The following is a 23,250-nucleotide window of genomic DNA, read 5'->3' on the forward strand; positions in this document are numbered from 1 at the left end:
TTGTGTAATTTCCTCGTGGCCCGCCTTGCTTTCAGGTTTCGCCATTTTTTTTCTCATAGAGTCTCCGTCTATTTTTTTATACAAACAGAGAACAAACTCATAAACCTTCGTGAATAGAACTACCGAGTTTTTTTTTAAAATACGATTTTTAATTTTTTTTTTTTAACAAAAACCTACTAGGTCCAAATGATTCTGAAACGCAGAGAGATCTTGAGGAAAAAAGTTGAGGTTAGAGAACAAACGCGGAGAGAGAAATATAGGTGAGGAATGGTTTAACGATTAATCTCATTTTGATGGTTTATGAGTTTGTACGCTGTTTGTATAAAAAAATACCCAAATTTGATAAGTTTTTGAATAGTTAAAGGGTAAGTGTATAGTTCCCGACCCAGGGATTTTCCCAGGTTCATTTTTTTCTTCTCTACAACGATGACGGAATCTTCTCCAACGATGACGGAAGTAGCGAGTAACGTTGTACACGAAATCCTAGGTGGACGAGTTATTCAAGATGTAGATCAGCCTATTATTGACTATATTATCAATGTTGTTGCTGATGAAGACTTCGATTTTGGACTTGACGGTGAAGGTGCTTTTGATGCACTTGGAGAGTTACTCGTTGATTCTGGTTGCGTTACTGACTTCGACGAATGTCGTAAGGTATTATAATTAATTCCATTTTTATGCTTAATTTTTGATAGTTTAGCTCGAAATTTATTACTCTATATTCAATAGATTCTGAAATATACTATGTGCTTATACTATTATTTGTAATGACTTTGATGAGGTATTAGTAGCTCTCCATTTCATGCTCAGTTTCGTTGTTGCTTATGCTATTTTAGCTCGAAATTTATTAATATATTGAATTGATTATGAAATATGTGCTTATACTATTAGTCCTACTAGGTTTGATGAATATGCTCAGTTTCGTTATTGCTTCTGCTAAATTTGACATTTAAGCTCGAAATTTGTTATACTGAATTGATTCGAAATTTATTATACTGAGCTGATTCAAAATTTATTAATCGTTGATTCCTGTTGCGTTACTGACTTTGACGAATGTTGTAAGGTATTAAAAGTTTCAATTTATGCTCAGTTTCGTTATTGCTTATGTTGATTTTGATATTTTCGCTATCGCTTCTGCTGATTTTGATATTTTCGTTATTGCTTCTGTTAATTTTGATATTTTAGCTTGAAATTTATTAGTATATTGAATTGATTTTGAAATTTATTGCTCGTTGATTCCGGTTGTGTTACTGACTTTGACGATTAATAGTTCCATTTCGTGCTTAATTTCGTTATTAATATTTCCATTTCATGCTTAATTTAGTTATTGCTTCTGTAATTTTAATTATTTTAGCGCGAAATTTCTATACTGAATTGATTCTGAAATATATGCTTATACTATTGCTGCTACCAGTTTTGATGAATAAAAGTTATTGTCGATTCCGGTTGCGTTACTGATGTCATTTTATGCTCAATTTCGTTATTTCTTATGTTAATTTTGATATTTTAGCTCAAAATTTATTATACTGAATTGATTCGAAAATTATTACTCGTCGATTCTGGTGGCCTTACTGACTTCTCTGAATGTTGTGTGGTATTAATAGCTTCATTTGATGCTCATTTTCGTTATTGCTTCTGTTAATTTTGATATTTTCCTCTCGGAATTTATTATATTGAATTGATTTTTAAATATGTAGTTATACTATTACTAGTTTTGATATTCCAGTTACGGTACTGACTTTTCTGAATGTTGTGCGGTATTTATAGTTCCATTTTATGCTCAGTTTCGTTATTGCTTCTGTTAAATTTGATACTTTAGCTCGAAATTTGTTATATTGAATTATTCAAAATATATTGCTCGTCGATTGCGGTTGTGTTACTGACTTCGACAAATGTCGTAAGGTATTAATAGCTCCATTTTATGCTCAATTTTGTTATTGCTTCTGTTCATTTTGATATTTTAGCTCGAAACTTATTATGCTGAATTGATTCGAAATTTATTTTGATTCTGAAATATGTACTTGTACTTGTTTAACCCTAAATACGTGATTCAGAGTAACAATTGAACTTGTATAGTGGCTTAAGGAGCAGGTTAAGGTGGACCAAATAATGAAATAAACAGTGCTAACTTACTGTATGGAAAGTAATTTCAAATAATACGCAAGCAACAATGAACAAAGTAATTGAATAAAGCAAAGTAATGCATATTGAAGTAGCTCCGGGGTTGTTGACTGGCAACGCCTCTGGGTTACAATGACTGAAAGAGAGCTTGAGAGCAAAAAGATGACAATGGAGTAAAAAGTATAGCCGTATTCTGTGATTGAGAATTTGATTGTTTACAAATGAAGGGAAGGGATGTTTTCATAACCTAACCTTAAGCAACATTACTCCAAGCTTATCACCCCACTTCGTTGATCAGTTTCTGCACGTCTTCCATATGGTTGAGATTCTTCAGGAGAGAATCCCTGATTCCTCGGGGTTGGCGGTTCGTGGGACTTATCCTGACCGGACACTCCCCCTAGCGTAGTTGGATGCCCCCGGGTCCCCCGAGCGTTGTCGCATGCCCCGGGTCCTGCCGAATCTGCACTATAAACCCGGACCTTCCTCGGACACGGATGACCTCCCTGAGCAGACCGAGGTACACCTTTGATGAGTCACGTCTGATTTGTCTCTACCTTCCACGCATCAATCCCTGATTCACACAACTGTCTGGTTTGGGTTTCACCCCATACAATATTGTTACTAGTTTAATGAATAAAACTTATTGACTGGGGATGTAATTTAAGAAAGAAAGTAAGGCTTTTGAAACTTGTGGTCTAAAATAAGCCATAGACATTTTGTGTGGCTATAAATTATCTCAAATTTGAGAGTGGAAAATGAGAAGTTTAGAGTTAAATCGTTTATGAATATAGAGAAGTACCATTCTTTGAAAGAAAGTGTGCCTCATAAAATGGGACAGAGGGATTAAAGCTTTAATGTTTACACTGGAAACTTGAGTAAAACTTTGCCGCTATAAAGTGATCAAACAAAAAAAGAGTTTCGACCACAACCAACCTAAGCTAAACCTGTACACGTAAATGTTGAATTTTATCACTTTTAGTGGATTCTAAATTGTTTTACGTACAGATTGGTTCAATAGTCTGGGGTTTCAATGAATAAAAAATTTGAACATTATTGTTTGTATTGATAGTATATGCATGAAGCAATCATTAGCTAGATTTATGAATTTTCGAATCGTGACAGGTTTGTAGCAAGTTGTCCGAGAAGTTAGAGAAGCATGGATTGGTTAAACCCCAACCGACAGTGAGAAGCTTAAAAATGCCGCTCAGAATGTTTGATGGAATGGATGAAGAGGAAGCTCCAAAGAATAAAAAGCCAGAACCAGTTGATGGTCCTTTGCTCACAGAACGTGACAAGATTAAGATCGAAAGGAGGAAGAGGAAAGATGAACGCATGAGAGAGGTGAGGGGACAAAAAATAATTTTGTCAATAATCAGAAGGAACCTGTTTGACACAAATATTGGTTGTTAAATATGTTGAGGAAGCCAACTTTATTGTCTATGAATGTTGCTGATTTGACTTGACACTTCACTGAGTTTCTATTTATTATCCTAATGGGGTGTGTATGTTTGTGACATTTTGCAACACTCCTTTTGTTGGATAACGATTGTCCTCGTGAAGTTCTGACACAGAATAAATGTAATCCCTCCCCTACTGGCTAAAAACATGTAACCCTCTCCTCCCTGCCATGTGGATGAAAGAAGGAAAGGAAAAAAAAAAAAAAAAAAAAAAGAAGAGAAAAGTGGCTGGCTTACTCGTTCGTTTTTCTAATTTGTATGGCTTGATTCTGCAGGCAGAATACCAAGCACACTTGAAAGAAGTGGAAGAAGTGAAAGCCGGTATGCCTTTAGTGTGTGTGAATCATGATGGTCAGGGTGATGGACCAACTGTTAAGGATATCCGTATGGAGAATTTCAATATATCTGTTGGTGGTCGTGAACTTATTGTCGATGGTTCTGTCACGCTTTCTTTTGGAAGACACTATGGTATGCTTGATGTTATGACAAAAATATATCAGAATTCATTCCTATGTAGTGTGATTTTTTGCGTTTTCTTAGAACTTTTAGTAACAAGTAGTCTGTTTCTCATCTATATGGTATTACTCCCTCCTTGCCAGTAAGAATGACCCACTCTAATTTTCAGAGTTAAATCATGACATCTTTGAACATTAAGTATATAGAAATAATTCGATTACTAATTAAATTGATAGCACTCATCTGCATGCTATTACTCCTCCTTGCCAATAAGAATGACCCACTCTGATTTGCAGAGTTAAATCATGACATCTTTGAGCATGTTAGTATAGATAAATAATTCGATTACTATGTAAATTGATCCTACACTCCTTTCTTCAATGTCTGGAGAAGCTATTCCCGGACAACCTGATAGCTGAGTGAGGACCGTATTTGAGATGCTTTTTGCCTTCCAAAGTAGCACTTATCTAAAAGAATGTTGAAAATGATAGTTTGAAATGTGAAAAGTTGGAAAGTTAAGTTGCTAAGAATGTTCACTTACTCTTTTTGTTTGTGATTGACAGTCAAGTTTTATGCATCAACAGCCTTACGTGAATCTCTAATCTGGGTGCAGGACTTATTGGAAGAAACGGTACGGGAAAAACAACTCTCCTAAGACACATGGCTATGCACGCTATTGATGGTATTCCCAGGAACTGCCAGATATTGCATGTTGAGCAAGAAGTGGTTGGTGATGATACCTCAGTTCTGCAATGTATTCTTAACACTGATATGGAGAGAACCCAACTTTTGGAAGAAGAGAGTCGTCTGCTTGAAGTACAGGTTAGAAACAGTTCGAAGGATAAGCTTTTATGTCATATTATACTGTTTATGTTTTAATATTCCTTTGTATTTTGTTCTCACCGGATGAAGTATATTCCATTCTTTAATATTTTCATGGTTTTCTAGAGAGTAATGGACCTAGCAGGCGAAGCTGGAAAGAGTGATAAGTCGAATGGGGAGATGGACAAAAATGCCCTTGCGAAAAGACTTGAAGAGATATACAAAAGACTTGATTTCATTGATGCTTACACGGCTGAAGCACGTGCAGCGACTATTCTTTCGGTTAGTTTGAATTTGCCCAGTAATTGGATTTCCATGTTTTGGCTCGCGTCAGTCTCTTAATAACTGTCTGAGAAAGTCTGTTCACTTTATGCACTATGTTTAATTAAAGCAGAGTTTGCATTTGATTTATCATATCGTACACCTTTTCTGTATATCAGAGACAAACTGCATATGTTTTTTTTTGAGATGGTAACAAGACAAACTGGGTATGTTGTTGTTGTTGTTGTAACAAGACAAACTGCATATGTTACTTATAATGTATGAGCACGATCGAGAACTAATAAATAAATGTAACCTGAGATACCTGTTGGTTTTCGTTCCTTGTTACTACAATTATGCTTCCGCTTACTTTGTCTAAGGAATATCTTTTGGACATGGCCAAAAAGTATGCTGTTTTGGCCTCTACTTATAGTTTGACTTGTCGTAGCTTGTGCCCTAACTTCATGTTTTCTGAACTATCTTGCTGTTTTGGCCTCTCCTTAGAGTTTAAGTTGTCTGTTAAGATTATTTTTTCTCTGATAATGTAATGTTATCTTGTTGTTTTATGCTTCTATTTCCAGAATAGATGTAATGTCTTCTTATATTTGCAGAGATTCAGGCTTCCATAACTTCGGCGTTAGACTTTTTATACGTCTTAAGCTATGGATCTGTGTACTAATATCTTAAACTGGAAGTTGTGAAAAGTGGAAGATGCTAGAAGTCAATCTATCTTTGTCAGTCAAAGTTAGAACTCTCTTATTTAAGAGGCTGGGTTTGATTCTGCTGTAGTTTTGACATGCTTCAAGCAGGATGATTCTCCACCTTAATTTTTTTTAATGATGTTTTGCCTATTGGTCATTTGTGCTCACACCAGTTTTAATGAATAGTCTAGTTCTCATTAGTAGCTATTACTTCCAGGGTTTGAGCTTCGATCCGGACATGCAAAAGAGAGCGACTAAAACATTTTCTGGAGGATGGAGAATGAGAATAGCTCTTGCTCGGGCATTGTTCATTGAACCTGATCTATTGTTGCTTGATGAACCCACGGTGTGTTATTTCTTCTTGAGGATGTAGATGTACATCTATTCAAACAATGAACTTATGTTTTCTTTTGCATTCAGAATATCATAGAACCTATGTGTTCCTTTCCTTGCAGAATCATCTTGATCTGCATGCTGTCTTATGGCTGGAAACTTACTTGGTGAAGTGGCCCAAGACATTTATAGTTGTCTCTCATGCTAGAGAGTTCTTGAACACTGTATGTGCTTTCTTCTCTTCGACCTAAAACAGTAGTTGGGTTCAGTATGGTTAGATGTTTTTGTTTGTTCTGACATCTCATAAGCTTATCTTTGCTTCTTTCTTCAGGTAGTCACAGATATTATCCATCTACAAAATCAAAAATTGAGTACCTATAAAGGAGACTATGATACATTCGAAAGGACGAGAGAAGAACAAGTTAAGAATCAACAGAAGGCATTCGAGTCAAATGAACGTACAAGGGCCCACATGCAGGTCTTTCTCAATTAGATTAATTTTTATTGGTAGACTATTGCAAACAGATTAATTGAGACCTTACTTGCTGATTTCTTGTTAAGCTGTTTACAACTTTGATACATTTTTCGGCTTTAATGTTTTGCAGACCTTTATTGATAAGTTCCGGTACAATGCAAAGCGTGCATCTCTTGTTCAATCTAGAATTAAGGTATTCTTTCATTTTACCATAAGCTGCTCCGTTATATATTGTCAGTTTTCAGTGGTAATGGTTGTTTGCTCAAGTGATGTAATCAGTTACCCGATCCGATTCCATGATCAAGAACTGAATGGTTTTCCTTGAATTTAACAGGCACTGGAACGAATTGGTCGTGTTGATGAAGTCATCAATGATCCTGAGTACGTTTTCATTCCTTCAACACATTGCTCCTATATCTCTCTATTATTATAACTCTCTGATGGTTTAACATGTTATCACCTGAATCTATAAAACTCCGATCTCTGTTATTATAACTCTCTGATGGTTTAACATGTTATCACCTGAATCTATAAAACTTCGATCTCTGTCATGTTACATTTTTTTAATTGTATGAACTCATGGTTGTTTTGCATATGTTGTATGCAGCTACAAGTTTGAGTTCCCTTCTCCTGATGATAGACCTGGTGCTCCTATTATAAGCTTCAGGTTAAGCATCTCTTATTCTGTGTCTAAGACATTCTTTTGAATCTCTTGTCAGATGGCAAATCTCAGCTAATTAACTTCTTACCTTGTTGTAACAATTGCAGTGATGCATCCTTTGGATATCCTGGGGGCCCATTGTTGTTCAGAAATTTGAATTTTGGAATAGATTTGGATAGCAGAGTAGCAAGTAAGACCTTTATTGCCTAACAACCAAGTAGTTTACTCGTAAAAAGAAAAACAATCAAGTATTTTGAACTTTAGTTTTCTTAATTGATGCAAACCTTTGTACATATCCTCTGATCATATCCTCTGATCAGTAATATGTCTCTTTGGATTTGACATTGATTTTTTCTGTTGGGAAGTAAAATTAGATATCTCTATCTGTGAATTAGGTAGCATGTGGTTCTGGCATGCGTATCTTTATAATTGTTTTTTTTTAAAAATCATTTATACTGTTCTATACATCATGGGCCTTGTCTCACCATATATATTTTCCAGTGGTTGGTCCTAATGGTATTGGAAAGTCAACAATACTGAAGCTTATTTCTGGGGAGCTTCAACCAACCTCAGGGACTGTTTTCCGCTCTGCTAAGGTAACTTTTATTTGCCAAAGACATGGAGATTTGTGAGGTTTTTTTAATCACTTTCAACATCTACTAGTTCTACCGTTAACATCATATCTTTCACCAACTTTTGTCAGTGTACCATATTGTCTGATCAATTTGCGTTTCAGCTGTATTCTAGCATGCTCTCATTACAATTCCTGTCACCTTTTATTTACTAAAAGTCTAGATCAGTAATTCTGTATAAACAAATGCTGTTGGTTATCTTTTGAGCTTATAATCATTCTCGTGCAGGCAAATGTCTCATTTTGCTCCTTTCAATTACTTGGTGTTAATGCATTCTAAATGCACTTCTCTTTTTGTTTAGGTCCGCATTGCTGTATTTAGTCAGCATCATGTTGATGGGCTGGATCTGACCTCAAATCCCCTCTTATACATGATGCGTTGCTTTCCAGTAAGTTCTCCTAACCGATGATGAATTCTCTTGTAAATTCTAAAATATGTGCGTAATAGGTTCTCTATAAAGAAGGCGGATCTAGCAGTTGATTTTTCCGAGTTTATTTGTGTCCGAACTCCTGAATAAGATATTTACTGGCTTTATTCCTCTCTTAAATCTGATATTGCAAAAAGTGGATCTGCAAATTATCTCTTTTAATGCATAACCTGGCTCTGGCTTCCTGTAGGGAGTGCCTGAACAAAAGTTACGTGGTCATCTAGGTTCATTTGGTATCACTGGGAATCTTGCTCTTCAGCCCATGTACACTTTGTCTGGTATGTTAGCATTCTACTTGTTTTTTCTGGTTCGGATCACAATGATTCAGTTCCGGCTTCTGTTATGTGCTGTCATTTGAGTCGAGAGTTGTGGTACGATAATAACTTATTCTCCACATTATGAATTGATCTATGGAATCTCAGGTGGCCAAAAAAGCAGAGTTGCATTTGCAAAGATAACTTTCAAGAAGCCTCACATATTGCTTCTTGATGAGCCATCAAATCACTTGGTAAGTTATATTTTACTTGTTTAAGTTTCTTATTATTTATTACCCATCTTTTTTTGTACATCTGTGATTTTGACGTCTTTTCATTCGTTCTGAATATATTTTTGTTGGTAGTAAAAAGTGGAAGCTTCTTGCCTCTGGTGCCTCTGGCACACAAACAAGCCATATTCGTAGCTAATATGTGTGGGCTTTAGGAAGGATGCTTAGTATGCGTTGGCATCAAAACCAAAATATTTTCACTTCATTTGGAATTTTGAAGTTGGAGTTGTGTTTGGTTATAGTTTTTGCAAAAAAATATTTGGTTGTTTGAATGTACTGAAAGTGAAAAAAGTGAAAACAAGGTTTTAGCTGTTTTCCAAATTCCAAATACAACGCTGATTTCCAAAAAAAGTGCAAAAAAAATTACGGGAAAAAAGTGAAACTCTCATGGCCGAAGTTTTTTGTTTTTTTTGCTTGCATTTCGTTAGTAGTCAGTATGATGTTTAACCAAAGTTTTGGCATATGTGATTGCATTATCTGCTATTGACACTTTGTCCGAGTGGGAACATATGTCTTGCTTGATGTTCGTAGATTAGCGATAAATGCAAATTTTTAATCGAGCTCTATGTAGGATCTGGATGCTGTGGAGGCCCTGATACAAGGTCTGGTCTTGTTCCAAGGAGGCGTACTGATGGTACTATGAAACTTCTGTAAATGTTTTTGGCTAAATTGAAACATAACTGTATTTTGTTTTTGCTGGTCTTTAATGCTTCTGCTACATCATGTTATTTACAGGTCAGTCATGATGAACATTTAACATCTGGTAGTGTTGATCAGCTCTGGGCCGTCTCTGAGGGCAGGGTGACGCCTTTCGAGGGGACATTCCACGATTACAAGAGACTACTGCAAGCAAAACAGTTATAACAAAGGTTGCTGTTTTCTGAAATGGACGAACTATTATTAGTTACTTCATGGCATACAACCCCTACTGTATATGCTTGAAAATGAGACTTTAACAGTATGCAACAGATGGATGCAGAAAAGCAGTGATGCGTTTAAGTTTTTCAAACAATCTCAATTTTGTTGTCTTGATGAAGTGATCGTAGTTGTCAATGTGGGTCTTTTATGTTATATTTTTCATTTTATAAAACCAAAGACATAACTTTTTATTTTCATATCTGGAGATTTTCTTTCAACAAAATGAAAGACTATCTAATTCTTAACGTTTTGAAAACATATGTACTAGAATTTCATGTGAAGCTATAAGTTAATAAGATTTCTCATAATAGCACATTTTCAATGACTCGTTCCCTTTTGAGTAGGTAAGTCCTATATGCATGGCTTCTAAATCGTAAAAGCAAATGTCTGGATAGAGTACAAAAGAGCAAGACTGACAATATTTTGACAAACTAAATTAAATGATTTTAGAATATCCTTGTAATTTGTAAATATGTACGATACACGGGCCTCAGCTTGCAAAAAAATCAAAATGAAGTTCTAAGGACAGAGAAAAGAGAGAAGATAAAAGGGCGCGTAATATGCCACATCAGTTTGAGATTCTAATATGTTGCCACATAGAGCAACTATGAGGACTATTAAAACAATGACGACTATCTGTCCATCTCCACCAACTCACTTTAATCAAGTTGAGATCGGTCATATGAATTTTTACTAATATATTGTTGCGTTCAGTTTCACCTTAAACGAGGACTTTCAGAACGAAGAAAACTTATATACCGAGGAAAGGTTATTGGGCTACTTATAGGGTATATTGGTACATCGGCTAAAATGATCCAATTAGATGTGCTTACTTTCTTCTCGACTCATAAAAAGTGAAATCGAATTGAGGAAATTGCAAAACCGGGAAAAAAAAAAAGAACAAAAGAATGCGCATCCAGGGAATCGAACCCTGGTCAGTACCGTGGGAGGGTACTATGATACCACTACACCAGATGCGCCTGCTTGTGCTCTATATGATATAGAAGAAAATTATATTAATCTACCTCTTTAGTTTTTTTTTCTTTTTTTTTTTTTTGGTAAAAAGATTCAAATTTGCCTAGCATACTAAATGGAGCAGTTGTGTCTCCTTTAAACTTTTGGATTAATATTTCTCTGCTGTTAGGAAAAATTCTTGTTTTTGCCGTGGACTCCGTATGGGTTTTTAACGTGAGGATAATTTTAAACGCTACCTCGTATCCTATTTTTTCCTTTATAACATTATACGCTTATTGTTCAAACTGCTGATCTGTAGCACTAGGAAACGCTATGAAACAATACAATCTATCTGAACGTTATATTATCAAAACAATACATTGCCACTGAAAATATTGACGATTTACATATTAGTCACGTCTTCAACTCAGAAAGTAATGGGGTTTGATGCAAAATGAGCTACAAAATATACACTGGTAACTATTGTAAAATTCCACAGTTCACACTTGGTGGAATCGATCATAATTCTAAGATTAACATTGTCCCTATTCCCTACATTAGAAATTCAGCCTAACAAAATAGAGTAAATACAAGGATATAAAATGCATCTGCTTCCTACAATCTGGCTTGAACCTTTGAATAGACTCTGCACGATCAACAACCATAGTTGCACGGAGTACGGTAAAATTCCTCGGTATGGTCATTTGGGAAGTCCCTCCGAGGACTATTACCGGGAATTCTATTCGACACGTTCCCTCCCGCAAAGTAGCATGTAGAGACATTGGCGAATGATATACAACTTTGCTCTTTTATTTTTCAAAGTCTTTTTTCTTGGTATAGAAAAAACTCTGGCTTTGCCATTGTTGGATGAAGTCGAAGCTTCCATTTTTGTAAATTGCTTTTGATTTTGTTGCTTTGAGGGAAGTTGATAATTTCTAGTAGTTTCTTTTAGAACTTCCACGGGAGTTACTAGAAAAAAACATGTCTCAGTTTCATCAGTTTCTTACATGACTGTTTTATATATTTTGTTGAAATCTATATGTTGCTGCCAAACTAGACTTTTTTTTTTTTGGCAGTAAACCAGGGGCCCTGTTTCCTGATTTTCAGTGACTATGTTTTTTACTGTTGGCATGGCCAATAAATTGTTGGGTTAAACTGACATAAAATATTCTTAACATGGTGTGATATTATCGTAAGAATTAGGTGGAATGATCAATTTTCAGGCATGCTATGAGTTTTTAGCCACGGTTAAAGTAGGGACAATTTAATACTAGAAATAAAATTTGGACAAATATATCCTACTTAAAAAACGGAAGAACTTATAAAAGTTTTTGAATCCCATAAACGTTTCTTGAGTTCCACTTGTCACTCCTTTGAATTCTAGCATCGTTTATTGGAGTTGTTCCGTTCATGGGGTTTGAAACTCCTCTTTCCTTAAGTTCCACTTGTCAATCGTTCGAATTCCGGCACCGTTTACTGGAGTTGTTCCGTGTTTTGGTTGGAGGTATTTTTATCCAAGACTTTTTCCGTGTCAAAAGAATGGTTAGATGTTACTCCTATAACTTTTACAATAGTGACTAATATTTGATAGCATGTGTTAAAAGTGTCTATTTACCAGCTTTGCCTGTTCTCCCTCTGTGATATTATTCGTCTTAGGCTAAGCTCACACGTTTTTTCCTATAAGGCCTCATGCCATTAACAACATCCAACACCTCATAAATAGCTTCTTTTTTTCTTTTGTATTTTCTATTTGTGACTTCGTTCACAGCCGCCCATACAATAAACCTGATTTTCTGGTTAACAGTTACAGTCTCGAGGACTTGAGTAAAAGGACAAAGGTGCTGTTTGCATAGCCCTCCTTGTTTTTTGCCACTCTATTTTCCACTCTGCAGAGTTCACACTTAACCTAAAATGGCATAGGTCCATACGTCTGCAGTCAAAGTTTCAGGATCAGGCATATGTAGACTATTTGTTTTTTTCAACTTTTGTTTTCTGAAGTTACCCAATGTACGTCCTCCTACATATCTTTTAATTTAAATTCCGTTTTAATACAGTTTGCTATTGAAATTGTCATACATTATTTATATAGTTCACACATAAAGGAAACACTAAACACAGTGAAATAGGAAAGATATCATCGAGCATAAATAATAGTAATAACATCTCTTAGGATTTAAGCTATATAGTGATGGCGTAAAGTTTTTTCTACAATATCAGTAAATTTTAACATGTGACAGCAAATTGGTTACCATCTTTACCAGATTAGGTTTAAATATAGTTACTTAATAAATGACTTAATAGTGTAAATATCTTTTACATGTGCATAGAACTTAAACTGTTTCATCTCCCCCCTCGTCAAATCCCATATGATACAAAAACCTAAATGATTTGTGAACCATTGATGTGTTATGGTTGAAATAATCAGGGCGTCATACGGAAGCTAATAGTTGCAAAGCCTTGAACGACGATAAATCAAACAACAAAGAAAATATACTAAAGACGCATAATACTTTAATATGATTTGGTCAATTGACCTACATATAAAAACTAATACTCTCTCTGTTTCAATTTATGTGAACCTATTTCTTTTTTAGTTTGTGTCAAAATGAATGACCTATTTCCTAATTTGGAAACAAATTCACTTTATGAAATGATTTACAGCCACACAAATATTCAAGACTTATTTTGAACCACAAGTTTCAAAAGTCTTTACTCTTTCTTAAATGTCCTGCCCAGTCAAATGGGTTCACATAAATTGAAACGGAGGGAGTATAAAAGAAAGCGCAAACTCTATGAGAGAAAAATTTCCCCCTAAGCAAAACTCTCTAAACGACTACATTCCGGATACTTTTCTGTGTTTTTGTTTGAAGGGAATATTCTCAATTTATAAAAGTGCAAAATTTCTCCTCCAAGAAAAGGATAAATATGCAGAGTCCATTTCCACATAGAAACCTTTTCTACCAAAAAATCCTTATCGAAGTAAAACACACTTATGGTAGAATCCAAATAAGGTAGAAAATTTAGGGCAACCCCTAACATGATGTTGGTTTACAATAATAACAACATACACAGTGAAATCCCACAAAGTGGAGTGTGGGGGGTAGAGTGTACGCAGGCCTTATCGCTGCTGGTTTTTATATCGCTGCTGGTTTCTATAGTAAAAATGACAAAAAGCAAACAAGTATTTTTTTTTTTTTTTGTGAAGCTAATCAGATTTGTTTTGGTTACTCTTCTATTGCTCAGTAGCAATCAATCTTCAAGTCTTCAGGCCATCCAAATTCCTCCAGAAGTGCCAGTACAACACCATTTGCCCATCCAAAACCAATCTGCATTTAAACAAAATGATTGGTTTAAATTATTTTTTATTTCATATTTAGTGTCCTCAATATATTTATTTCAAAACATTTTAGATGTCCATAGTACACTGCTTTTTATAGTATGATTCAAAGTACACCTAAAACCTTGTATCATAGCTATAATATAACATATGAGTGAAGAAAAAGCTCTTGACCATACAAATATTATGTATCCAGAATTTGAAGCTTATAGGTTCCCACAGCCACCTCAAGTTAATAAACAATAATAACTTGATTCACAGTCAAATATTTATGAATATTTAGTAGATTTGTTAATGTAAATGACATAATTCATGGTGATTCATAAAGCCGATCCAAAATTGTTTGAAATTGAGATGCAGTAGCTGTTGTTGTATTCATTATCAAATAAATTGCAGGAAAATAAAAAAATGCCAAAAAATCAGATCCTGTACTTACTTGAGCTACATAAAAGCCACCACCTCCGGCTGCTCCACATTTTGTCACATCATATTTTTCATACATTGCACCCGTTTTCTTGTAAGCTACATAATTCGTTCTTATCCACCGGACAGCAATGTCTTTAGCTAAGGCTCTTGCCTCTTCTAGCCCCGACCTTGCGAGACCTTCAATGATTATGTGTTGAAGGGGTGGCCAACCATTTGGAAAATCCCTGTTGTAAAATCATAATGAGATAACAGAAATTAAAAGGCACTGTAGTTTAATGTATTATTTCAATAAGAGTTAAAACAAGCTATGTATAATGTACCATTGTTGTCCGGTATTAGACAAGGTCATTGCAATCCCTGCAGGTTGAAGAAGGCCCGAGCTCCGGAGACTTTGAACTACTTTTTGAGTTGTGATCTTATCTTAAATTATATCAAAGCAGAAATAATATCATTATATGCTCGAGTAGTGATATCTATATCCATAAATATCACTTAGAAATATACAGACCTGAACGAAATAATTCAGTCCACAAAGGGACAAAGTTAGAGGCAAATGACTTCTTGTTCTGGTGTAAATCTTCCCATTTATAAATATCCTAAAATCACAAACACGCAAAACAAAACTTGAGAATACTTTAGTTTTTCAAGGCGAGAAGACATGCGCAAGAATTCATGCATGATGTACCACCTCGGATGTGTTACTGCTGCCAAGCCAGTAATCAAGCCATTGCCCCATCTCCGCGTTCCAAAAGATACAGTTAATGGCCCTTTGTCTATTTTGAGAAGCTTCTGTAAATTGTGCAACCACACTACTTTCTCCAATAATATTTGCTAGAAATACTATGTCAATTTCCATCTGTGACACAAACTTAAAAGCCCATGTTATATGAAATATCACACTTATAAGGCCTAATATTCTGAGATTCTACAAAATTACCTTCAGAAGGAATACATTCAGGTCAACTGGTAAAATTGATGTTGTACTAGTTGTTGTGAGATCAGATTCGTTCCTGCAATACAAGATAAAAACAGTTCATGCTTTGCATTATCAAACTATAATGAGAAATAAATGAATAATGTGCCACCTCATCCATCTTGAACTGAAATCCCATCCACTTTCAGCAGCTGACGCCAGGTCGCGATAAAATTCTCTTTTTTCACAGATATTTGGGAGTTTGGTAGCTGTTTTCTTATCCTATATCAAATGAAGAAAAAAAAAACTGTATTTGCACTTGTACAAAGGTCAAGATAAACCCAAGTCAGGAATATGAGTAGCGGAGCCTTACAATAGTTGACGCTTCTGGCCGGGGTTTATTCCACATAGCATAGTACCGACTCAAGCTGTGGTTTGATCCCTGAGCATCTTGAATAGTCACTCTATGTATTCCTTGAACAAAATTAAAAAAATAGAGAATTAAAGGTGAGTGAAGTCTTCTGTGTAGATTTAACATAAAAAGCATTTTAAGTCGGAAGACCTGTACAACAAAACCCAAAAACATACTTGACATAGCCAACACATTGCAAGAAAAACAACAACCTATTCAATAGGAAACCAAAAAATAAGATGGTATACCTGAACTCCAAAAGTGATACTCCTTGAGCAAAGCAGGAAGAGATCCTCTAACCAAGTCTAAATCACCCGTTTGATTGTATATGTCAACGATCATCCCTGCCAGGACAGGAGGCTGACTGGACATGTGAAACACAAGTACACAAGATACAGTAAGCATGTGCACAGCATCAGGGGTGGATCTACACACAAGTGAGGGTGTTCGGGCGGATCTACACACAAGTGAGGGTGTTCACCCGAATACCCTCGGCAAAAAATTACAATGTATATATAAGGTATTTTTGTATTTTTTATGTACATATATAGATTTTGAACACCCTGAACACAAGAGTAAGAGTTGTTTCAGTGATTTTCGAACCCCCTCAATGAAATTTCTAAATCCGCTACTGCACAGCATGATAAGAGTAAGTAACAAAACTGAACTTTTTCACCTATAACTTACACTCTAGCTATAAAACTGGCAATGTTATATGGTAATGAAGGTTAGGTTGCTAAAGTCTAATATATCCATAAGATGAGTGTTGCAAAGATGTGAATGCTAAGATGGATGTGCTATTATACAAGATTAGAGCCGCACCGATCCGTACGTGTGAAACTATGGTGAGTGAAGGTGTTAAAAGGGGATGGGGTAGACCTAACAATCACATGAAAGTAATTTGTCCCGGAAGACCTACAATCCTTGGAATTAATGCAGACTTCTAAAATATTACTTATTTTTCACATTTATTTTATTTGTATTGATAGTGATATGACTTGAGCTTAAATGAAGAAGTGAGGATTCATATAGTGGACCCCAACTTGTTTGGGATTGAGGATTGAGGCGCAGTTGTTTTTGTTGTATAACGATAACTTATACTCGATTAGTCCAATATAGTTGCATTTACCTAACAATGTCATCGCACCCCGACCTCAACCACCAAAAGAAAAAGACAAGTACTAGGGAGGAAACAAAGCGCAATAAAATAAAACCAAATTACAAGTGGACATCCTTATTTTCCAGAGAAAATGAGCTAAGTAGTGAATGATAATACAATTACTCCCTCCATCACATTTTATGAGTGTGAAATTAAGTTGACTAGCATCTCTATTGGTAGTATTACAAGAAAAAAATCATTGAGATGTCTCAAAAACTAAGTTAAACACATATAGACAATATATACAAGTTAAAGCATCTTAAACACGGTAAGTTTTAAATATCAGGAGGTGAAAAGATGCTTGCCTTCTGTTAGTGTAGTATGCTCGTGCGCCATTAAGAACATAACCATATTGATCTATCAAAGAAATCAGATTAGTAACAATCCCTTTTGCAGTTTCATACATCTTGCTTACTAACAAGCCCCTGCATAAAAAAATTGTCTAACGTATAAGATTTTATCAAAAGAGAACTATAAAAAGGACGATAAGGGCAGGAACTCCAAGAAGTATCACAATATGCGAGCAACATCATCACTTCATATAGAACAGTTGTCAATGAAATTAGATTCCAGCTAGTTAACTTAATTATAGAACAACAAAGGATTGGATATTTCTGTCTAAATGTAGTCCTTAAGAATATACTTTTTTCGTTTTTTTTTTATGACCGAAAATCCATCCAGAGCTAACCCTTAGGACCAACCACAACCTTCGAAACTCGGGGATGATTATGCAGAGTTGTGTTCAGAACAATTAGATAATATTTATTCAGCTAATTCATCACTTCTTTATAAAGTAAAGTAAATGGATATTGTGAAAAATATGAGCTGAACTTCTATTAGTTTCACAATGTAGATTATCTTATAAACTGGGAAAAAAAATTAATTTCCACTCGCTGTCTTCTTTTTACTTCAACTTATGCCAATTCACATCATGAAGAAACAAGCAAAAACAACAATTATTAACAGCATTTAACACAAGGAAACAAGAAAAAAGACTAACCTTATTACCCAGTAAGAATCCCAGTAATAAACCTCTCTAAAACGCGATCCCGCTATAATGACTGGATTTTTCAACGGAAGCAAAGTATACAACTCTGGCTTTTCCAATACATTATCAGACACTTTTCTACTTAAATTCTTCCAAAGTGAATGCACCTCCAATGCCCATTTCCTCACTTCAGGATTCTTCACGTTTGGCAAAAAACCTTCAGGCTCAGCTACATAATCCACAGGCTCAACATAAACCAAATCCTCATCAACTTTCCTTAAATAGTTAACTATAAAACCATCCAAATCATTTGCTAGTATTGAACCATTCACAGTTCTTGGAAGCTTATCAAAAGCTTCAACTGTCACTGAAAGATTCTTTCTCAGTGACATATCAACAAAATGTTTAGCATCAAACCCTTTTTGGCCATAAGCTTGAAGAGCAGATTCTTGAACTCTTTCAAGAAAACTCACTAAAGGGGTTGTGGCAATTACAGGACCTTTTTCAGTGTATGTGCAAGTTTCAGCTTCAATCGTATTCATAGCTGTAAATAACATGAACAAAGTAAAAATCACAAAAATTGTAGCGTTGTCCATTTTGTATGAGAAGCTAAGGAGTTAAATACTGATACTCAGGGTGTACAAAGTAAACGGATACCGTACCAAACCGATATGGAGTCGGATTCAGAAGGCAAGCTTCACCACCGGCAGCTTAGTTTCCACTTTAGGGATTTACGTCTTGCATTTTACTTTACTCTTTGCTTAGGATAGGCTTATTTTGTAGGATTTCTTACGAGACCTCTATTTTTCAATAATTTATAAAATAGCCCCTGGGGCCTTAATTTAAAAAAAAAAAAAAAAAAAAAAAAAACGATAAATCAGGTTAAATCGAAAAAAATCCGATGAGTAGTTTGATTTGACCTAGTTTGGTATTAAAAAAAAAAAAAAAAGACTATAATTGGTTTGGTTTGATTTTAGCTAAAAAAAATCAAACCAAACCAAACTAATCTGATATTATATGTATTTAGTTTTTAAAATAATTTATACATAAAAATATTTATTTGTAATGTAATTTATAAATATTTTTTAAATTTTTTCTTAGTATTTTATCTTTTATCATATTATTTCAAGCTTGAACTTAGAATTTTGAATGTCAAGACATCATTTGACCTTGAACTTGACACGAAAACTTAGTTTAGCAACTAAACTTAAGTTATAGTTATTTACCCCCTTAACAACTTTCAAGTTAATTAAATACCCCCTTAGCGAGTGACGTGGCAAGAAAGTGTGTTGACTTTCTCAAAAGCGCGTGAAAGGGGAAAAAAATACCAAAATAATTCCAGCTGTACATATGTCCTCTTCTAATTGGATGACAATTTATTATACTTAATTATACTTTTTTAATATTTTATTTTTCCTTTCTCTTTCTTTCTTCTAACCCCCCCCCTCTCTCCCACCCACGTGCCCCCACCCACCACCCCTTCTTCTCTCTTCAACCCACCCCCCGCGCTTTCGCCACACACCGGTCCGTTTAAAGGGCAATTCGTGCAATTTCTTCATTATTGAACATTGCAATTTCTTCATTACTCATTTGAAGAAAACCCATCAACCAAATAGCTTATAGAATCAATATTTTACGAGTTCCAATTGTTGCTTTTTATCATTTTTTTTTCTCAGAAAATTTTATTTTTGAAATTCTTATTTGGGGTTTTCATGAAGATATTCTTTTTCCATCAATCTAATGGAGAGATCTTGGTCCTTAAACATTTTCCACTTTCTGCTTCTTTGGCTCTCTTGCCAAGCTTACTTCAACTTTTTAACAAATATGACACTAACGAGAAGGATCACTATCAGAAATTCAAAATGGTAGTAATTTTCTAGAATGTGAAAAGTATTTGCGGGAAAAAAAGATTATATAAGCGAAGCTAAAGATTTGAACAGGGTGTGAGGATATTTCTTGAAAGATTTGAGGAAAGAGAAAGGATACTTTTCAGGGAACCCAACTGGGCAGTTCGTGCAATTTCGTACAACTTCATTGCTTCAGTGGTGGGGAAGGTTGGCGGCGGCGGCGGTTATGAAGGTGGGTGGAGGTGGAAGTTGGCGGGGGCGGGGGGAATTCAGTTGGGCTGATTTAAGTGGGGTGGGGGAAAGGCGCGGGAGGTGGTGGTTATGGTGGTGGTGGTGGAGGTGACAGTCGTGGGGGCGCGGGGGTGGGATTCAGTTGGCTGATTTCAGTGGGGTGGGGGAAAGGAGCGGGTAGCGGGGGGGGGGGGTGTTTTTTTTTTTTTTTAAAAAAATTATTGTTTAATAAAATAATAAAATAGGGAAAGAATGAAGAAGAAAGGAAAAAACTAAATAAATAAAAATAATTAAAAAATATTTAATGACGTGGACCAATCATCAGGCGAGTGGTGAACAACACCTAGATCTCAATTGGTCCACGCCGTTAAGGGGGTATTTAATTAACTTGAAAATTGTTAAGGGGGTAAATAAATACAACTTAAGTTGCGTTACTAAACTAAGTTTTCGTGCCAAGTTCAGGGGTCAAATGATGTCTTTTCTCAAGTTTTATATCTCATGGATATTAGTAACTCAAATAAAGTTTAGTAACTCAAATAAACTCCAAATTAAAACCAACTCAACACTAATGCTAATAAAAAAAAATCAATTCTAACACTAAAAATGACAAAAATATTGGATATATATTCTTTATTTTTATATAATTGGTATAGAGAGTAAAAATATATATAACTTAATTTTTTTCTTTGTCATGTAATTAGTACTTATTAGCCGTACTTATTTTAGCATGACTTAGTATTTTTATATTATGATTATTTTTTTATGACTTATTAATTAACAATATTTATTTTAACCGATTTTATTATCATTTTTGTTGAATATTTTAATATAATATCATCATTCATCTCACATTTTGTGTTTTTTTTATTAAGAAACACCTTAATCATATAGTTATGTCTTACTAGGACTAAAAAAATATATGAAGTAAAAGTTATATGTTTTGTATGTCTTACTACGACTAAAAAAAATATATGAAGTAAAATTTATATGTTTTGTATGGAGACTTTTCAGGAAAAAATCTGAGATTAAAAACTTCGAATTTTATTGATTTGATTTGATGTATAAATTTAAAAACCAGACGTAATTAATTTAATTTGATATTTAAAAAATTCGAACCAATCCAATTCCACGTACACCCCTAACTAATACCATAGCCAACTATCTCTGCTGCTATTCATGGAAGTCAATTCAGCTTTAATCGTTGGGCATGTGCATGTGCATGTAGCATGTCCACAATGGGTATATGCATAAATATTTTTTGTCTGCGGTCCGCCACTTACACCAAACTAATGCAATTTACCGTAATTAAGTGATTTAATAAAGTGAAAGCGTACATTAATTAGTAACTAAGTGATAGTTGTGTAAGTTTAACAAATGTCATTCATTTATTGGTTTGACGTATATAACAGATACGAGTAAGTTTTTACCCTTTATATAACTCGCACCAAGCATTAAAATCAAAATATACTAATTTATTATAATTAAGTCATAAATTAAGGTGAGAGAGTGCTAGAAGTGTATATGAAGATACGTGGCATGTATTTATTGAATTGACGTAAGCACTAATAAATTGTGCGGAGAAATGTTTATCATTGTGCAAATATGATTCACAACGTTTACTACATGTTTAGAGGCGAGTAGGCGACTCTAATCTCATAGCATTGGTTCGGGTGTACCTAATACCAATCATACTTTAAATTTATCGAGATTCCTAAAAACATCACAATCAATAACATTAAACTACAGAACTTTTTTAGTATCTCGATGATCATTCATCGAAACCTAGGAAAAAAATCACAATCTATAGCATTAAACTACAAAATTATTTAAATATCGCTATGATCATTAATCAAAACCTTGGGTAAACTAGCCCCAACAAAAAGAAGACAAACTGTGGCATCAAAAGCTCGATGTAATGCAAAGACAATTGGTTTTCCGCTAATTTTTATATAATTATGTCTTATGTCAAAAATAATACTCGATGCCAAGGTAATAGCATCTACTTGTTGGTATTTTATCTAAAACAAATTAAAATACGAATTTGAGTCTGTCACCATACTATATAGGTATACTGTGATTCTCTAAGAAAGTGATTGCTCTAACTAAATGAACAATTAAAAGATGCAAACATTCGAGTCTAAAGTTGATTTTGAGGTAGTTAAACTAATCAATCGACAACCATTATAAAACACTTACATTGTGCTTCTCCTTTCTTTTGTCATCTTCCACTAATCAATTGACGACCATTGTAGAATTTATCCACTAATCAATCGACAACCATTATACAACACTTACATCGTGCTTCTCCTTTCTTCTATTATTTTCCACTAATCAATCGACACCATTATAGAATTATTCCTTTTAATATTTTAATCTAGTTTAATTAGTAACCTTTAGGTTAATTTTTTTATTTCAGTGCATCAAAATTAAATCCTAGGAATGAGAATACTAATACTGATACAAAACAAAAGCTTAAAAAAAAACGGAAAAGGGTCAAATATACCCCTGGACTATTAAAAAAGGGCTAAATATACCTTTCGTTAGACTTTGGGTCCAAATATACCCCTGCCGTTATAGTTTGAGTTCAGATATACCCCTCCGATTAACGTTGACACTTGACCCCAATCCTACATGACATTAATATTTTAATAAAATAAAGGAAAAGGCTCAAATATGTCATTCAACTATCGAAAATGACTCATTTATGTCACTCGTCAATAGTTTGGCTCATTTGTGCCATCGAACTATAGGAAATAGCTCATTTATGCCACTCATCAATAGTTTGACTTATTTATGCCATCGCCCGTTACCAAAATGACTCATTCATGCCATTTTTCATTAACGCTAGTTTTATAATACCAGATATGACACGTGGCTCCAATTAGAGGTCTACGTCGTTTAATTAAACCAACCCAATTTTAAATACTAAATTAATAAAAAACCCGATCCATACACCTTACCCACCCACAACCATAATCTAGTTGGAGGCCACGTGTCATATATGGTATTGTAAAACCAGTTTTAATGAAATATGGCATCGATGAGTCATTTGATAATAGGCGATCAGATAAATGAGTCAAACTATTGATGAGTGGTATAAACGAGCCATTTTCATAGTTCGATGGCATAAATGAGCCTATTTCATAGTTTGATGGCGTAAATGCCCAAACTATTG

The 23,250-nt window shown here is 34.7% G+C and overlaps 2 protein-coding genes and 1 non-coding gene across 4 annotated transcripts; 1 reads left to right on the forward strand and 2 right to left on the reverse strand.

The window, feature by feature from the left end:
• The first annotated feature begins 438 nt into the window (after window positions 1-438).
• LOC132030684 (ABC transporter F family member 3) lies at window positions 439-10,005 on the forward strand. Its single transcript, XM_059420412.1, has 18 exons — window positions 439-654; window positions 3,244-3,462; window positions 3,854-4,046; window positions 4,648-4,856; window positions 4,983-5,138; window positions 6,036-6,164; window positions 6,274-6,375; window positions 6,483-6,629; window positions 6,757-6,819; window positions 6,961-7,007; window positions 7,234-7,293; window positions 7,395-7,477; window positions 7,789-7,883; window positions 8,221-8,307; window positions 8,537-8,624; window positions 8,769-8,854; window positions 9,462-9,524; window positions 9,626-10,005. The coding sequence occupies exons 1-18, from the start codon at window positions 448-450 to the stop codon at window positions 9,752-9,754; spliced, it is 2,163 nt and encodes a 720-aa protein (XP_059276395.1). The 5' UTR covers window positions 439-447; the 3' UTR covers window positions 9,755-10,005.
• Window positions 10,006-10,717: 712 nt separating this feature from the next.
• TRNAG-CCC (transfer RNA glycine (anticodon CCC)) lies at window positions 10,718-10,788 on the reverse strand. The gene has a single exon. It is a non-coding gene; the product is annotated as a tRNA-Gly (tRNA).
• A 3,117-nt stretch (window positions 10,789-13,905) lies between these two features.
• LOC132030685 (probable trehalase) lies at window positions 13,906-18,628 on the reverse strand. 2 transcript variants are annotated; one of them, XM_059420413.1, is made up of 11 exons: window positions 18,010-18,628; window positions 17,315-17,434; window positions 16,099-16,214; window positions 15,812-15,912; window positions 15,611-15,720; window positions 15,463-15,535; window positions 15,214-15,381; window positions 15,034-15,121; window positions 14,846-14,945; window positions 14,536-14,749; window positions 13,906-14,088 (listed from the first exon to the last, which is right to left on the reverse strand). In XM_059420413.1, exons 1-11 carry the CDS (start codon window positions 18,591-18,593, stop codon window positions 14,002-14,004), a joined length of 1,761 nt encoding a protein of 586 aa, XP_059276396.1. In that variant the 5' UTR covers window positions 18,594-18,628; the 3' UTR covers window positions 13,906-14,001. The 2 variants fall into 2 exon arrangements, with proteins under 2 accessions (XP_059276396.1, XP_059276397.1); XM_059420414.1 differs by lacking the exon at window positions 13,906-14,088 and having other exon boundaries at window positions 14,610-14,749; window positions 14,846-14,940.
• Between the last annotated feature and the right edge of the window lie 4,622 nt (window positions 18,629-23,250).

The sequence above is a fragment of the Lycium ferocissimum genome, chromosome 9, assembly GCF_029784015.1.
Source record: "Lycium ferocissimum isolate CSIRO_LF1 chromosome 9, AGI_CSIRO_Lferr_CH_V1, whole genome shotgun sequence".
NCBI lineage: Eukaryota > Viridiplantae > Streptophyta > Magnoliopsida > Solanales > Solanaceae > Lycium > Lycium ferocissimum.

What these genes read in the sequence shown, in the direction of transcription:
- LOC132030685 (XM_059420413.1), bottom strand. Translation starts at nt 18,593, where the DNA reads ATGGACAACGCTACAATTTTTGTGATTTTTACTTTGTTCATGTTATTT. An exon ending in GATTCTTACTGGGTAATAAG is followed by an intron (nt 17,435 to 18,009) that starts GTTAGTCTTTTT and finishes TTTTTTATGCAG; the next exon opens with GGGCTTGTTAGTAAGCAAGA. An exon ending in GTGGCTTTTATGTAGCTCAA is followed by an intron (nt 14,089 to 14,535) that starts GTAAGTACAGGA and finishes GTTTAAATGCAG; the next exon opens with ATTGGTTTTGGATGGGCAAA.
- LOC132030684 (XM_059420412.1), top strand. Translation starts at nt 448, where the DNA reads ATGACGGAAGTAGCGAGTAACGTTGTACACGAAATCCTAGGTGGACGA. An exon ending in CTAGAGAGTTCTTGAACACT is followed by an intron (nt 6,376 to 6,482) that starts GTATGTGCTTTC and finishes TTCTTTCTTCAG; the next exon opens with GTAGTCACAGATATTATCCA. An exon ending in TCCAAGGAGGCGTACTGATG is followed by an intron (nt 9,525 to 9,625) that starts GTACTATGAAAC and finishes TGTTATTTACAG; the next exon opens with GTCAGTCATGATGAACATTT.